Below are 14,714 nucleotides of genomic sequence, written 5' to 3'. Positions count from 1 at the left end.
AAAAACATAAAATAAACCAGTCGCCAAACAAGTAAACAAGAAAATAATAAATGAAGGCTGGGGGAGTACCCAAAATTGCTACAATATATCATCTAAAATGTCTAGTTTCCAACAAAAAATTATAAGACATGCAAAGAAACAGGAAAGAATGACCCATATGCTAGAAAAAATGTAAGCAACGGAAACTGCCTGAGAGTGCAACCAGATGTCAGATTAACAAACTTGAAAGTAGCCATTATGTTCCAAGAACAAAAGGAAACCAAGAAGTAAAGGAAGGTATGATAACAACGCTGCATCAAATAGAGAATATCAGTAAAGAGACAGAAATGCTTAAAAAGAACCAAATGGAAATTCTCAAATTCAAAAGCACAAAGCTGATCAGCTAACTTAGAAAAGGAATGGAATAACAAAAATGAAAAAAAATATTTATTTAATTAAAAAAAAATAAAGTAGCCAGGGTGGTGGCTCACACTGTAATCCCAGCACTTTGGAAGGCCGAGGCGGGCAGATCACGAGGTCAAGAGATCAAGACCATCCTGGCCAACATGGTGAAACCCCGTCTCTACTAAAAATACAAAAAATTAGCCGGGTGTGGTGGCGGGCACCTGTAGTCCCAGCTACTCAGGAGGCTGAGGCAGGAAAATGGCGTGAACCCGGGAGGTGGAGCTTGCAGTGAGCCTAGATCGCACCACTGCACTCCAGCCTGGCAACAGAGCAAGACTCCGTCTCAAAAAACAAAACAAAAAACAAAGTACAAAGCTGAAATATAAACTTCACTAGAGAGGCTCAACAGTAGATGTTAACTGGCAGAAGAATTAACAAACTTTAAAACAGAGCAGTAACAATTATGCAATCTAAACAGAGAAAAAGAATGAAGAACATGAATAGAGCCTCAGAGAAATATGTGGCACTATTAAATACACCAACATAAGCAGAACAGGGGTACCAAAAGGAGAGAAGTGAAAGGAGCAGAATTAAATATTTGAAGATATATAATGGCTGAAATTTTGAAAAATTTATTGAAAAACATTAATCTACACATCCAGTAAGCTCAATGAACTCCAAGTAAGATAAACAAAAAGAAATCTACAAACAGACACATCATATTAAAAATGTTGAAAGCCAAAGACGAGAAGATTTAAAACCAGTAAGACAGGCCAGTCACAGTGGCTCGCACCTGCAATCCCAGCACTTTGGGAGGCCAAGAAAGGAGGATAGCTTGAGGTCAGGAGTTCAAGACCAGCCTGGGCAACATAGCGAGACTCCGTCTCGACAAAAAAAATTTTAATTAGGTGGGAATGGTGGTGTGCATCTGTAGATCCAGCTACTCAGGGGGCTAAGGCAGAGGACTGCTTGAGCCCAGGTGTGCAGGGCTGCAGTGAACTCTGCATTACAGCCTAGGCAACAGAGAAAGACCCTCTCTTAAAAAAAATTAAAATTAAAATTAAAAGCAGTATGACAAAAATGATTCAACACTTACAAGGAAATCTCAGTAAGATTTACAGCTGACTTCTCATTAAAACAGTACAGTATGATCCAACTTTGTATAAACGTTAGTGTACATATATACACACAAATGCTCATCTATGTTGAGAGAGAGAAAAGTTTAGAAAAATATATTTCAAATTTTAAAGTAATTTCATTCTTTAAATAATGGAAATAAGGACTTCAATCCACATTAGAAAACCTTTACACAATAATGCTAAATGAATATAACCAAGCCATATAGCATTATATTACCTATGTCCCAAAATGAGAACATTAACAATACTAGAAGGAAAAATGTGTTACTTTTATAATCAATAAAAAACTGCTTTAAGTTACAAGGTAGATTTGTAATTTAACATTTAAAAGCAAATAGCCCTGCGCTGCACTTTGCATAGAGGCCAATCCAGCCTGTTAGAATATAACTTACAAAGATGTGTAGATTCTACAAGAATGCCTACAAGAAATTACAGGGTAAATTAAAATCTGCAAATTTTATTTAAAGCAATCAATGCTAGCCACACTTGGAGATTTTTCACATATGCATTTGCTGTGTCCCTGGCCCAATCCACATGGTTAAAGGGCTCTAAAAATTTGGTCCCCTACAACCATGGATAAAAATGGAAAAGTGATTTTTTTTCAACCTTACTCACAGTACTTAACTCTGAAGAGTATACAGAATAGACAGGTGGCCAAGAATGGTGGAAAAGTTAGTACCTCCTCTTGGTTTCTGTTTACTGTCCCCGGCAGCTAATACCCCCAAATAAGCTAACTATTCTAGGCTAGCAATTGGCCAGCTCTGCCAACATGCATCCTCAGACATTAAAAAACCCTCCATCCCAGGATCTGGCACTTCAAAGCCATTAATTACAACATAATGCTGGTCATCAGGTCAAGAAGAATCAGCAGGCCAACCTGGGGGCCACAAGGGGCACTGTACAGGATAGGGAGGTTATTCTAGGGCCTGAATCCCAGAAGCTAATAAGCTGTTACACAGTCCAGATTTGCCCTTTAGTGACATCATCTTGGTTTCTGGGCTATTAGAACTGATATCAATCATAGACTTAACCAAAAGGAAAAAAGGGGAAAGTGAAGAAAATCCTGGGTGAAAGACAATGTGTAATATATATTCATTTACTTTTTAAATAAAGATTTCTATGAGGGCCTAAAATTTGGTTCTAAGCTCATTAATTCCCTCTTTGTTCAGCCAAGTTTCCTGTTTCACAGCCAGTGCCTTCCCAATACCAATCAAGGAAAGTAACTAATTGGCAGTCATACAAAAGACACATAATCTTGTGTGTCCTACAGTCATCTGACTCCAAAATAGCTACAAAAATGAAGCTCTCATATGCCAACAGAACACACTCAACATACTGGATAAACTGGGCATTACCTCCGCCATAGCTTAAATTTTTTTTAAATATGGTTTTCTATAAATATTCTGAAATGGTTGGGGGAAAAAAATACAAGATAGTTTCAGAGAAATAAAGAAGGTAAACAATACTAGCAAAATAGGAACTGGACAATTCCAATTATTATTCACCCAACAGGGTTAATAAATCATGCAGTTTTATTGGTCCTAAGGATGCCTAGACTAATTATTGAACTATGAATGGAGACAAGCACACATTGTGAAATAATGTATTTGGTCTTCATCCGTTTCCAACAATGCAACTCCTAAAATCCTGGGACTCTTCCAAGTGAAAAGTGTCTTTCTGCATGTTAATGAGTTGACTGATAGCTGGCAGTCACCAGAAAGACCACGGCAGGACTAGAGGGCTTGGGACTTTCAGCCACACCCCCCAACCTCAGGGGGAGGGGAGAAGGGCTGAAGGTCGAGTTGATAAGCAATGGCCAATGATGTAACCAATCTTGCCTAATGAAGCCTCCATAAAAACCCAAAAGGACAGAGTCTGGAGAACTTGTGGGCAGCCAAATACATGGGGGCTTCCAAAAAGGTGAACAAGAACACACCCACTTGCTGGGAGGGTGGCATATCCCAACTTCAATGGGACATAAGCACCTGCACTCAGGACCCTTCCAGGCTTCACCCTGTGTATCTCTTCATGGGGCTGTTGATTTGTATCCTTTAAAATATCCTCTGTAAATGTGGGTGTTTCCCTGAGTTCTGTAAGTCCTCTAGCAGATGAATGGAACCCAAGGAAGGGGCGGTGGAACCCAGCTCGCTGGTCAGAAACACAAGCAAAATAACCTGGGGTTTAGGGTCAGCATCAAAACTGGGGTTCAGTCTTGTGGGACTAAGTCCTCAACCTGTAAGATCTGGAGCTATCTCCAGGTAGACAGTATTAGAGTTAACTGAATTAGAGGACACCCAGCTATCCACTGCAGAATTGATTGCCTGATTGCTGGTGGAGAGGGGAAAAAAAAAAAAAACCACATATCTGGTCACAGAAGTATTCTGTGTTGATTGTTATGTGAGAAAAACACTTTGCTTTTTATTCCTATATCCACACATACCTTGCTTCTTCCAACTGTTTCTCTCTTGCTTTCCTCTTGGCCTTCTTTCCCTGAGTATTAGCCAAGCGGGCTCTGGCTTCAGAAAGCATCTCAAGTTCATCTGCAAAAATTAAAAGAAGAAAAACTAAGTATTTTCTTAGTTCTTACATACTCTAGAAGCAAGGTACGTAAGAGACAGTCTATTGCTCAAAATGAGAAAAAAACATAAAAATACTGATTTTATGGTGTAGCATAATGGAAACAGCTTGAGTTTTGAAGTCAAAGAACCTAGGTTAAAAACCAGGCCCATCACTTGCTAGCTATGTGACCTTAGTCACTTACTTACCCTCCCTAAGCATGGTTTCCCTATAAAATTCGAATAACAATTCCTATTTCACAAGGATTTTGAGAAGGGCTAAGTAAAACGAAATATGTAAAGCATCTCGCAAGCATTCATTAAACAGTGGCTACAATTATTGTATCCTTCATTATCATCAACTAACTGGCACAGCACAAATTGTGAAATAGGGTAAAAACTATTTAATTATGAGAGAACAGCTATCATTAGATATTTTTTTTTCCCCTCAGAACAATTTCTCTCATCCAATACATTTTTCGTGGCTCTATAGAATGGAATAATACATGCCACTATTGATGCCTTAGAACAATTCCTATGCAAGGCTGTCCAACTAAATCACATGGGAACTTGTAAAATACTCAGATTCCAAGATCACTGCTCTTCCCGTGCCTCCCACACCACCCCAGATGTACTGACTCAGTATATACAGGAGAAGCCCTGATATTTCTATTTTTAAATGCTCCCCCTGTGATAATGATGCAGCCAGCCTAGCCACAGCCTGCCTTTGGGAACCACTATGTTCAAACTTTACATTTTAGAAACTTAACAAATATTCACTGAGTGCTTCACAACAACCCTGCTAAGGTAAAGCAGGTATTAGTATTCCCCATCTCGCAAGAAAGGGAATCAAAGCTCAGAGAGATTTTATGACTTGTCTAAGGTCAAACAGCTAATAGGTGGCACACACGGGTTGAAAATCCAATTCCTGATTCTGTTAACTGATACATCATACTTTACATATTTATAGGGTACATGTGAGAGTTTGTTACATGCATAGAATGTGTAATGATCAGGTCAGGATATCTGGGGTACCCATCACCTTGAGTATTTATTTCAGACCTCTCTTCCAGCTACTTTGAAATATGTAATACACTGTTGCTAACTATAGTCACCCTATTCTGCTATCAAACATTATAACTTATTTCTTTCCATCTATGTTTGTACCCATTAACCAACCTCTCTTAATCCCGCTCTCCCACCCACACACCATACCCAGCCTCTGGCATCTATCACTCTATTCTAACTCCATGAGATCAACGCTTTTAGCTCCCACATATGAGGAAGAATATGCAGTATTTGTCTCTCTGTGCCTGGCTTATTTCACTGAACATAATGACTTCTAGTGCCATCCATGTTGCTGCAAATGACATGATTTTTATGACCAAATAGTATTCGTGTGTGTGTGTGTGTGTGTGTGTGCCTTTTTTTTTTTTTTTTTGAGACAGGGTCCTGCTCTGTTGCCCAGGCTGGAGTGCAGTGCTTGATCTCAGCTCATGGCAAACTCAGCCTCCCGGGCTCAAGTGATTCTCCCACCTCAGCCTCCCCAGTAGCTGCATCTACAGGCATGCGCCACCACACCTGGCTAATTTTTGTATTTTTTTATAGAGGCAGGGTTTCACCATGTTGGCCAGGCTGATCTTGAACTCCTGGGCTCAAGTGATCTGCCCACCTCAGCCTCCCAACGTGCTGGGATTACAGGCGTGAGCCACCATGCCCAGTCCACATTTTCTTTATCCATTCACCCATTAATGGACACTTAGGTTGATTCCATATACTTTCTATTGTGGAATTCCTGATTCAATGCCTCCCAGAATCACTGTTAAGTCTCCACACCGTCTCACAGGTTGCCTTCTCACACAGAATAAATAACTTGCCTATAATCAAATAAGTAATTAATAGGAGGACTGAGGTCCAATATTCTGACTTGATGTCTCTCTCCATGGAATCGGAATGAGAAACAGGATCTTCAAGGGCTCACCTCTAGCCTCTGAAAAATCTACTCAGTAGAATTACACTACTCAGTTTTAAAGACAGGGTCTCGTTATGCTGCCCAGGCTGGCCTCCAACTTCTGGGCTCAAGGGGTTATGTTGCCCAGACTGGCCTCCAACTCCTGGGCTAAAGAGATCGACCCACCTCAACTTCCTTAGCAGCTAGCACTACAGGCACACACCACCACACCCCGTAACACTTAATTAACTTAATTAACTGAATTGAAGAAACAAGATGAAGGGGCGCTGTTCAGAAAAAGCAACTACTCTATAACAGAAAACACTGGACATATTTGGAAAGATACTTAGAATAAGAACACTGCTGACAGAATTGGGGATCAGGTATGGTGGCTCACACCTATAATCTCAACACTTTGGCAGGCAGAAAAGGGAGGACAGCTTAAGCCCAGGAGTTTGAGACCAGCCTGGGTAACACAAGGAGACCCCATCTCTACAAAAAAATTTAAAAATTAGCCAGGTATGGCGGCATAAACCTGTAGTCCCAACTACTCAGGAGGCTGAGATGGGAGGATTGCTTAAGCCCAGGAGGTCAAAACCGCAGTGAACCATGATTGTGCCATTTCATTCCAGCCTAGGTAACAGAGCAAGACCTTGTCTCAAAAAAAAAGGGATTCTAAAGTAGAGGAGTTCAGAAAGGAACTAAAAGAGTGAGGCCCAAGGAGTTTACAGTTACCAAAGAAATAAATTCCTCAAAGCATACACTTACCCTCATCCATATCAATTGGATCAGGCCGCGCTGGTTTTGTTTCTGGATTTGGATCTATTTCTCCAGGTTTAAGTTTTCTTGGATCATCTGTTGTTTCCTCTTCATTGTCTCTTTGGGCAGCTTTATCCCTAGAAAAAAGCCCATAGGAGTTAGTCACACTACAGTACCATTTAGAGTTAAAATTACCAGATTTCCAAGTTCTGACGATATTTTTCCCCCAAAAAAACCAATGGATGGGCTTTAACAACATAAAGCCTTTTTACTATCACTTCATCTGAAAGAAATGATATTAAAATTTGCTAATTTCAGTGACTGGTTTCAATCACTCTAAAATAGAACCCAAACAGATCCCAATCACAAATGCAGTACAGCCATACAATTTAAAAAAAAAAAAAAAAAAACTATTAGCAAAGAACCAAAATGTTCCAGTAGTTAATTCTTAGCAGTGTGATTATGGGTGACTTTTATTTGCTCTTTTACTACTTTTTCCCCAGATTTTCTATGATGAACATGCATGACTTGTATAACTCTTTTAAATTATTATTTTAGGAAGTATATGACAGAAGGCATAATTTTGATCAACCATCTGAGATTTGGAAAATATTATCCAATGGCTTTAGCTGTGGGTTTACTCACATCCATAATTAAAAGTTTAAAGACAGAAAATACTCAAAGTTTATTCAGCCTCTTTCAGAACATATACATATATTCTATGCTCTTTCTGAAGACTCACTTACAGAAGAAATTCATAGTGTTCTAAGCACTGGGCCGCTGTTCTTCCAATGATTGGAGCAATGGTCCTCCACTGAGTTGGCATCAACTTGGCCAAGTGCAAGAGTTTTTCCTCTTCTTCTCTGGACCATTCTGTCTTCTTAATGCTTGGATCCAGCCATTCATACCTATTAAAAATAGATCATTTTATATATTAATCAGTTACCCGGCATAAATATCCAATTTGCACAATGGATACACTGACTTGTGCTCTCATCCTTCAATTACAAAAACTGTTCTTTTTGACAACAGAATATTTGCTGTGTGGTTACACTTAGCCCAGTCAATATTCCCCATCTGATCACATTCTATTTTATTTTAATTATGCAAGATTAGTAATGGTTAAAAAAGGTTAACTTCACTGAATCATGATCATATGCCTTCTTTCTCATCTATCATGTTTTTATTTATTTACGCTTTTCTAGAAATTTTGAAATATTTGGAAGACAATACAAAATCACGTTTCTTACAGTGTTTCCAGTTTTCATACTATTTTCTCATGCTTTGATTCTCACACCATGGCTTATTTCTTTAAGCATTTGACTTACACTCACTAAATTCACCGTAACCTTTCATTTGATATGTTTTAAAATTTAAGTAAAACTACTATGACATCCCCTCTGTCTTTCCTAATTCCCCACCCAGCCCACCTTTTCCATCCAGTCTACTTAGCTGGATGACAGGCAGGCAAACAGGACTTAAGTCCTACCAAATATGAGAGCAGGAACTGGTACCACTAAGACAAACAGAAATCAGAACGATTTCTTCAGCCTAAAAATCATCTTCCTCTTAACAGCCAATTTCTACATTCAAAAAGCCTCACTCTGTCGCCCAGGCTGGAGTGCAGTGGCACCATCTCAGCTCACTGCAACCTCCACCTCCTGGGTTCAACCGATCCTCCCACCTCAGCCTCCCAAGTAGCCACCACGCCTGGCTGATTTTTGTACTTTTAGAAGAGACGGGGTTTTCACCATGTTGGCCAGGCTGGTCTCAAACTCCTGACCTCAGGTGATCCCAGCCTTGGCCTCCCGAAGTGCTAGGCTTACAGATGTGAGCCACCACGCGTGGCCAATTTCTACATTCTGATCCTTTCCCCTAACCAGGTGCCTAGGAAATTAGGTCATTCTTATACAATCCAAAGTATTTTCCTAATGCCACATGACTTGGGGATGGTGCTAAATAACTCATGCCAAGAACACCCTAAATAGCTCCACGTGTCCACTACCCTATGATTTAAGAGGTTACATCAGCCGAGTGCGGTGGCTCACGCCTGTAATCCCAGCACTCTGGGAGGCCGAGGTGGATGGATCACGAGGTCAGGAGATCGAGACCATCATGGCTAACACGGCGAAACTCCGTCTCTACTAAAAATACAAAAAATTAGCCGGGAATGGTGGCAGGAGCCTGTAGTCCCAGCTACTCGGGAGGCTATGGCAGAAGAATGGCGTGAACCCGGGAGGTGAAGCTTGCAGTGAGCCGAGATCACGCCACTGCACTCCAGCCTGGGCGACAGAGCAAGACTCTGTCCCAAAAAATAAAAATAAAAAAGAGGTGACACCACAGGTTCAGAGTTGACTTATATGTTTTAATATATATAACATATTAAATATGTTTAATATATAATATATAACATATTAAATATGTTTAATATATAATATATAACATATTAAATATGTTTAATATATAATATATAACATATTAAATATGTTTAATATATAATATATAACATATTAACTATAAAATATATAATATTTCAACTGTATTATGAGGAAACTCAACTACTGTAGGCTTACTTAGAAAATTAGCCATTATTTATCATTTATTTCTTTGAGCAAGTAATTTCTAAAACAGCTAACTTATGCACTTTTAGAACACAATTAATTTACAAGCTGGGGCTCATCTGTCCCTGAAAGTAGACTTTGTATGCTTCACAAAGCACTCTCAAATACATTAACCCATTTAGATGACAACTCACATCTCTATCAGTCAGGACCAAGTATTATTATCCCTAATTGGGAGAAAACAAGGGCAGGGGAGAGGGACAGAAAAATGGCTTGCCTAAGATCACACAGGAAGCAAGTGACAGCTAAGTCAAACACCCAACTTCCATCTCCCACTCCATGCCTTGTTATATTACAATGTCTGCTTTCTTTGATAAGGTTCACAGAGTTGACATTTTCCATCATCATAATTAAGCTCCTTTTCTGTTTTCCACTTATTAAACTGATACATACCATCTGGCTTTGCATTGCTTGGCTGATTTTCTATGCAGCAATGAGGCAATCCTAGACCACTGATTTTTCCCATATTTCATTACCGCTGCTTTCAGAATTTCATCCTAAAAAAAATTGCCAAAGAGTACATTCAGTCACAAAACTCCAAGTGGGAAAAGACAAAATTTAAATTAACTCTGATAGGGCTATTGGAGAAAGAGACACATAACATGCACATACACACCCCCTAGGTTAAAAGACTAAGGATGAAAACCTCATTAACCATAATAACAGCAACCAAGAATTGAGAAATTAAGAAGAAATCCCTTAGAAAGACAGCTACCCACCCTTACACCACACTCTCCAATAAATTGGGAGTGGGAACAGCCCAATCTGAGAAACCCTACTTTATGACAAAAATTAAGAAAAAGTATTCTTCGACGTGTGGCTGTCCTTCTCTTTAAAAAGGATAACTAAAAAACACAACAACAACAAAAAGGTATAACTCATTCATTTATACACTCACTCAAAAAACACTTCCTGAACATCTACCTTGAAACATCTACCTTTCCCTTGGGGAAAGGTCTTATCAAAGAGGACATATCCAGGCCTCAAGAAGCAAGTTGGGACTCTGGTGAATATATTCTCCAATCCAAGCCTCCTGTCTCAAGTTTATACATGGCATTTCCCCTCCAGCCCCTTAACCCCAACTATGACCCAAGAATCCACATCTCAGGTCTAACCTAAGAATTACATATTTCTACCCCAACCCCACTAGTCAGCTTTCCTTCCAATTTCCCCCCATCTCTAGATACCATTTCACCAGGGCACCCATCGCCATGTGGAATGCACCAACCTCAAGGAAGCCTGGCAAGCCAAGCCAAAGACAAGAAAGTTAATGGAGCCATAGATGCATGCACTTAGGCGATTTTACTTCTAGGCTTTTTTTCCCACATTGGATTTGAGGTACGTGCCTCTTGAGATACCCCACTCCATCCTCTACATCTCCCATGATCAAAGATACTTTTTAAAAAGACTGCAGAGCTTTGACCACTGCATAGGAATCCTACTGTTACTTGATTTTATATCTGTCTCTCCCTCAGAAGTCATCTCTTCTCCAATTTAAACAGTCTGGTTCCCTCAGTGGAAGCTGAGGCAGTTTTCATTGTCTTTTTTGTAACTTGGTTGCAGTACAATTACACTTAAACACATTTTCAATTAAATAGATACAGCAGATACCTACTCTACTTGATTCATTCTGCAAACACCTGTCGAGCAACCTACTTCATGTTGGTTACTGTCCTAGGTTCTAAGGATACCAAGACCTGGTCCTCTTGCCATGCTGTCTGGTGAGGTGAAAGAGCAACTAGCTCTTACTCAGAGGCTACTATGTGCCCTACTCTGATCTAAATATTCCAAACGTATTAACTCGTGTAATCCTCAAGAGAGGTAAGTATTATTATCCCAATTTAGAAAAAGTAGAAAACTGAGGCTTTCAGAAGTTAAGAAACTTACCCAGTACCACACAGAGGATGTGATGCTTACAAAAAGACAAAGCAAGTTTTAACAAACGGAAGAAAAAGGTACCATGAGAATACCGGGGGTGCAACTAATTCTTACAGAGATTCCAAGAAGTGTTTCCGAACGAGGTTTGAAGGATGATCAGAAAGATGTCAAGCGCTAGGAAGGCAAAAGATGTTAAAAAAAAAAAAAAAAAAAGAAGCCATAAAATGTAACGAAAAAAAGACACAGAGCATGAAAAGACATGATGTGCTCCAGAAACTGATAAATTCGGTACACTCTGAACACAAAACGCACTAAAATCTAATTTCTATTTCACTCCCACTCTACTGCCCTTTGGCTCACCAATGGCACTATCCACTACGTTTCTGGAAACAGAGACTATCCTAGGCCAGTTTTTCCTTTCTGGCTTCTACCCAGGCAAAGGCAGTAACAGAAAGAGACAGACCTTGGGATCTGTCGGGATGGCAGACAGGTTATGCCCTGGTAACAGATAACCAGAGAGATGCGGGCATAAACGGGCTCTCTGAACCTGGCACTCAAACTGCTTTCCCTCTGCAAGGAAGTCAATGAAGACACAAAGTTGTGGCCACGGCAACTTCTTTATTTCTGAGTATGAGACAGAGTCGTGGTGCCTGGACTAAGAGTGGATGGTGCCCCGGGGGACCAACTCTGGCTGAGTTGGAACTCTGAGTTCCTCCCGGGGCCGGGGGTGGGGGGGGGGGGGGGGGGGAGGGGGCGTATTCAAGTCAACAAATGTTCACTCAGGGCCTAACAAGTGAGCTTGGAGCTGAGTAGACAGGTGGTGACATCACGGTCCCTGTCCTACTGGCGCTCGCACAACACCGGGCCGGACACACAGAAAGGGCCCCGAGGGTCAGCCCCCGGGCTGCCCTCCACGCAGACCCCACAGGGTCTCCTCGTCGCTTCCCCGTCCTCCGTGCGCGTGCGCACAAGCTGCTAGAGAGAGCGGAGGGCAGCGGACGGCGGGAAAAGGAGACTTACCTCGGTATTCCTCCATACGCCCCCCTTGATCATAATTCGAGGCATCTTGGCGGCAGGGTGTCTCGGCAAGCAGCCGAGAGGAGCTTCAGAGAAGTAGTAACAGCGCTTGGGCCACCGGACTCAAAGCCACCACTTCCTCCAAGCGCGACCTTCTGCTTTGAACATCTGCGCAAGCGCAAGGTGGGAGGGGGCGCAGAATAGCAAGTCTCGCGAGATCGTGGGTGGCTGAAAGGGAAAAAGTGTCTTGTGGAAGCTCAGCTGTAGGAAGACTGACACAAAACCATCAAACCACTCTGGCCAAAGCGCCTTACGCCCCGCGCATGTCCAAAACAGAATGGAAGAAACTACGGCTCTCGCGAGATAGCGGCGGTAGCGCTTGGCTGGGAACTTAGTGGTGGGATTGATCGTGACGTCACCGAGTGGCAGAGGGTGGGAACGTCACGCGTACGGAATTTCAGCACAGTTGCTCCGAAGAAGGCTTTGTTAATTTATTAATCTAGCCCTTTTAAGTATTTCAGTAATAGGAATTTATTCACAGAATACTCAGGAAAAGCCAGTAGTTTATTTAAGGCTCAGTTTCCTAACCTGTAAAATAGAGATCATAGTAATGCCAGCCTCACAGGATTGTCGTAAGGACTAAATGAGATCATAGACCCAGCACAGTATCTGATCCATAATAACTGCTGCAAAACAATAGCAGCTATTACTGCAAGGAGGGCAACGCCAACTTCACCCCGTCCCCAGGTGATCCAGGCTTGTTCCAGAAACCTGCAGAAATGTCACGTCAGAGTTTTTAATTCATCGCCCAGTCTGGATTAATAATGCCATTGGTACGCACTGGTATTAGACAAAGTCGAGTTGGGTTGAAATATTGTGAAATCTTGGCTTTCTCATAAGTTTGGGTAATAACCTTACTGAATCTCAGTATCCTCATCTGAAAAGTGGAGCTAACAATACCCGCCTCATAAATGAGGAGGCAGATTAACTGAAACATAACTAAAACCCAGTGAGGTAGGGATTGGCAAACTCTCTGCTACCCCACCCCAATTACTCATGCAGTCTCCTTCATCCTTCCAGAACATCTCTGGCTCCATCCCTGGAAAATATCAAAATATTTAGTGGGTTGGGAAATGCCCTATTTATAGTACTTAGTATTTATATAGTGCCTATCTCTTTATATTTCTTCATTTCTCCGTTTGCCTCTTCTGGAAGAGCTACAGAATTTTCTTTTTCCTTTTAGCTTTTATTTACACACATTCTATGCAATTATGGTCAGCAAGAGGGCATTTTCCATGGCCACCCTGGTAGTGTTTGCCACTCAAAGGTTTATGCTGGCGGGCAGCCCGCCCTTGAGCTGTTTACCCACTGCGTGGTGGATAAGAAACCATTGGACCTGTGGCCAGTTAAACTCAAATAAAATGTTTTCATTTGGACCTCTCCTGTAATGGGGCGGTTTTTATTTAATTTGTTATATTTAATTTTTGTGGGTACATAGTACACACATATTTATGGGGTACATGAGATATTTTGATACTGGCATACAACACATAATAATCACATCAGGGTAAATGGGGTATCCATCATCTCAAGTGTTTATCCTTTGTTTTACAAACAATCCAATTATAATCTTTTAGTTAATTTAAATGTACAATTAAATTATTTTTTACTATAGTCACCCTGTTGCGCTATCAAATACTAGGTCTTCGAGATTTTAACACTGGAGCATAGAGGAGGTCAGTCTCTACTGACTGCTGAACATCCAACACATGACACCCAGGAGTTGTCTACCACCACGTTTTGGACTAAGGGAAAAAAGCAGGTAAAGAGAGAGATGTAAGTCCTGACCATGTCAGAGTACCTGGATCCAGCATGTTCCTGAGTCCCAGCTGCATTCCTGTCCTTGCATTCTGATTATTAGTTTCCTATTTGTGTTAGCCACTTGGAATTGGGTTTCTATTATTTGTAAGGAAGAGTCCTAACAGTTCCAGAGATGGACCAATACTCTGTCAGAGGCCTTTCAGATCTCACATTCCAAGAGTTGGTGATGGCTTCTCCCTCCCACTCAGGGCCACCTCTTTACCATATGTTACCTTTGTGAGAACTAGAAAAAGGTGCCCCTTCCTCAAGACACTTTATGCCACCTGCTGGAAAATTGTCACAAAATACTGGTGTTCTGAGAACAGGAGGACACTCTATTACAAGAAAATTGGATCTACCATCTCCACTATGTGAATTCCACCCCTAGAGACATGCATTGTACAACTTACTCATCCAGATAAAACAGCGCTGGTCAACTGTCCCTCATTTCACCTTTGAACATGCAGATTGTATATCCCCTTTCAGAATTCAGAAAAATGCAACATCATGGAAGTTCCAGGATGTCTGAAACCAGAGCACTGTAGCCACA

The 14,714-nt window shown here is 41.1% G+C and overlaps 1 protein-coding gene across 1 annotated transcript in view; it reads right to left on the bottom strand.

The window, feature by feature from the left end:
- The window catches only part of CDC5L (cell division cycle 5 like), a 58,981-nt gene extending 46,257 nt beyond the window's left edge, over window positions 1–12,724 (bottom strand). The window contains exons 1-5 of the mRNA XM_019029873.3: window positions 12,308–12,724; window positions 9,803–9,906; window positions 7,535–7,696; window positions 6,798–6,925; window positions 3,964–4,063 (exon numbers count right to left, since the gene is read on the bottom strand). Coding sequence (XP_018885418.1) covers window positions 3,964–4,063; window positions 6,798–6,925; window positions 7,535–7,696; window positions 9,803–9,906; window positions 12,308–12,352 — 539 coding nt within the window. The 5' untranslated portion in view covers window positions 12,353–12,724. The remainder of the gene's footprint in view (window positions 1–3,963; window positions 4,064–6,797; window positions 6,926–7,534; window positions 7,697–9,802; window positions 9,907–12,307) is intronic.
- Window positions 12,725–14,714: the final 1,990 nt, after the last annotated feature.

The sequence above is a fragment of the Gorilla gorilla genome, chromosome 5, assembly GCF_029281585.2.
Source record: "Gorilla gorilla gorilla isolate KB3781 chromosome 5, NHGRI_mGorGor1-v2.1_pri, whole genome shotgun sequence".
Lineage (NCBI taxonomy): Eukaryota > Metazoa > Chordata > Mammalia > Primates > Hominidae > Gorilla > Gorilla gorilla.
Note: the sequence above shows the minus strand (reverse complement) of the source record. Positions and strands in the feature narration are given on the sequence as shown.